This window comes from Engraulis encrasicolus, chromosome 17 (assembly GCF_034702125.1).
Source record: "Engraulis encrasicolus isolate BLACKSEA-1 chromosome 17, IST_EnEncr_1.0, whole genome shotgun sequence".
NCBI classification, from domain to species: Eukaryota; Metazoa; Chordata; class Actinopteri; order Clupeiformes; family Engraulidae; genus Engraulis; species Engraulis encrasicolus.
Genome location: NC_085873.1, coordinates 23,585,202 through 23,587,701, shown reverse-complemented (window position 1 = coordinate 23,587,701; position 2,500 = coordinate 23,585,202). Strand labels below are relative to the sequence as shown.

Genomic DNA, 2,500 nt, shown 5'->3' with positions numbered 1-2,500 from the left:
AGAACCGGGCACTCAACAAGAGGTGACACACACACACACACACACACACACACACACACACACACACACACACACACACACACACACACACACACACACACACACACACACACACACACACACACACACACACACACACACACTACAAGTATGTATAGACACACCATGGACGAGAAGCTGGCCCTCAACAAGAGGTGAGCCTAGTGGCTACTCTGGTGTCTGGTGGCCTCCGTGACAGCTGATGCAAGTGAATTTGATCCTGCCCTTGACCTCCAGATGCCTGCATGTTGACTGCATGATGCATGATGATGTTTAAACAAGTGGAGAGTGCAGTCTGGGTTTGACCCCGGCTGAACTCTTGTTCAGCACCAGGTTCTTATCCATGTTTGCGTGTGTGTGTGTGTGCTTGCGTGTATGCTTGTGTGCGTACGTGTGCGTGTGTATGTGTGTGCATGTGTACGTGTGTGTGCGTGCGTGCTTGCGTGCATACGTGCTTGCGTGCGTACGTGTGCGTGCGTACGTGTGTGTGTGTGTGTGTGTGTGTGTGTGTGTGTGTGTGTGTGTGTGTGTGTGTGTGTGTGTGTGTGTGTGTGTGTGTGTGTGTGTGTGTGCAGCATCTGCCACCGGTTCGACGAGATCGTGGAGACCATCACCAGTGTCCCCAACACCACGGAGGAGCTGGTGGACCTGAACCACTTCCTGAAGCACACCAACGAGGTCACCGTCCACAAGCTCCAGGACGAGATCGACGAGGCCTCCAACAGGCTCATCTTCCTGCTGGACTTCGCAACGCTACCTGGTACGACAACTAAGAGCAGGGGTGTCTGACCTTTACAATACAACTCAGATAGTTAACAACAGCACACGGGAGACTCCAACAGGCTCACATTCCTGCTGGACTTCGCAACGCTACCTGGTACGAATACTGTAAGAGCAGGGGTGTCTGACCTTTGCAATACAACTCAGGGGTGCATTTCTGGAAAGCGAAGTTGCTAACTATGTTAGCTACTTTGTTGGTTGCAATGCAATTTCCCATTGGCAACTACCGAAGTTGCTAACTGGCTAGCAACTATGCTTTCGAGAAATGCACCCATGATAAATAGTTAACAACAACACACAGGAGACTCGTCTTCCTGCAGGTCTTTGCCACGCTACCTGGTAGGACTTAAGCAGTGGCTAAGCAGGTGTGCTTAACCTTTTTAATAGATAAATAGTAAACAGCAGCACACACAAGGCGTCTAACAGACTTACTGGTACCTTCTTGCTGGACTTTGCCACTCTACCTGGTACGACTTTGAGTAGTTTTTCTCAACAGGGTCTCTAAAGCCCTCTTAACTTTGTGAAGCACATTGAGCTGCACCTGTGTATGAAATGCGCTATATAAATAAACTTGCCTTGCCTTGCCTAAAGCCCCCAATACAGGGGGCGTTAGGGATTCCAAGGGGCTTCATGCATCCACTCTACCTGGTACGACTTAGTGTTTCCCAACGATACAACTCAGATAAATAGTTAACAGCACCACACATGAGACTCGTCTTCCTGGTTTTCTTCCCTCGTACAACACATATGCTTTATTGCTTTTTTATTTAGTTTTTAGCATTGTTCTAGCCAGACACTATACAGCACTTTGTTTTAAAATGTGCTCTATAAATGAAATGTAGTACTTGCTTATCATATTAAATTACATTACAGTACATTACATTGCATTGCATTCTAACATATGTATTATGTTCATTATGTCTCACTGTTTAAATCAACACTTTAGATTTACTTTTACTTAAGACATGTTAAAGTTGTATCTGTTACCCGACATATTACCGCGATATTACTTCCATCTTCACCAGTGACCCTCTGATGAAGACGGAAATAATACCGTCGAAGCATGTCAGGTAAAAGATAAAACTTTTATTTTACATGTCTTAAAGGGACAGTTTGGTCAATTTCAACATGCAGTTGTAATGCTCACACTACCCTGGACTTGTCAGTACCTGAGATTTTTTTTTCTTCTTCTTCAGCCGTTTCCGAGATCCTGGTCATTGTAATGGGGGCAGCTCTTTGTTTACATTTCAAAAAAACATTTTTATTTATTCCCAAAAACATCCAAAAGGTTATAAAACATCAGCAGACAACTAGCAAACAGCAGTACCTTTTGGGAAAATATTTGGAGTTGGCCTGTGTTTCATTTTTAAAAAATGTAAACAAACGCTGCCCCCATTAGAATTGCTCATATCTCAGAAAGGGCTGAGCCGAAAAATGTGGCATCACCAGGTACTGACAAGTCAAGGGTAGCGTGAGCAATACAACTGCATGTTGAAATTGACCAAACTGTCCCTTTAAGTAAAAGAAAATCTAAAGTGTGGCATTGCATTCTTCTTTACCTCCCTTTCCCCCTCCCATTGCTCCCTCCTCAGTGGAGGACCTGAAGTTGAACAGTAATGTCTTCCACTGGCCTGAGCAGATCCAGTGTGTGTTTGAGGTCAGCAAGGGACGCCTGGCCACC

General features: G+C 45.2%; 1 protein-coding gene across 1 annotated transcript in view; it reads left to right on the top strand.

The window, feature by feature from the left end:
• The window catches only part of dnah3 (dynein axonemal heavy chain 3), a 77,863-nt gene that overhangs the window by 15,574 nt on the left and 59,789 nt on the right, over nt 1-2,500 (top strand). Inside the window, exons 13-15 of the mRNA XM_063222001.1 lie at nt 1-22; nt 615-799; nt 2,412-2,500. The exon at nt 1-22 is cut by the window's left edge and continues 157 nt beyond it; the exon at nt 2,412-2,500 is cut by the window's right edge and continues 35 nt beyond it. Of these exons, the coding sequence (XP_063078071.1) occupies nt 1-22; nt 615-799; nt 2,412-2,500 (296 nt within the window). The remainder of the gene's footprint in view (nt 23-614; nt 800-2,411) is intronic.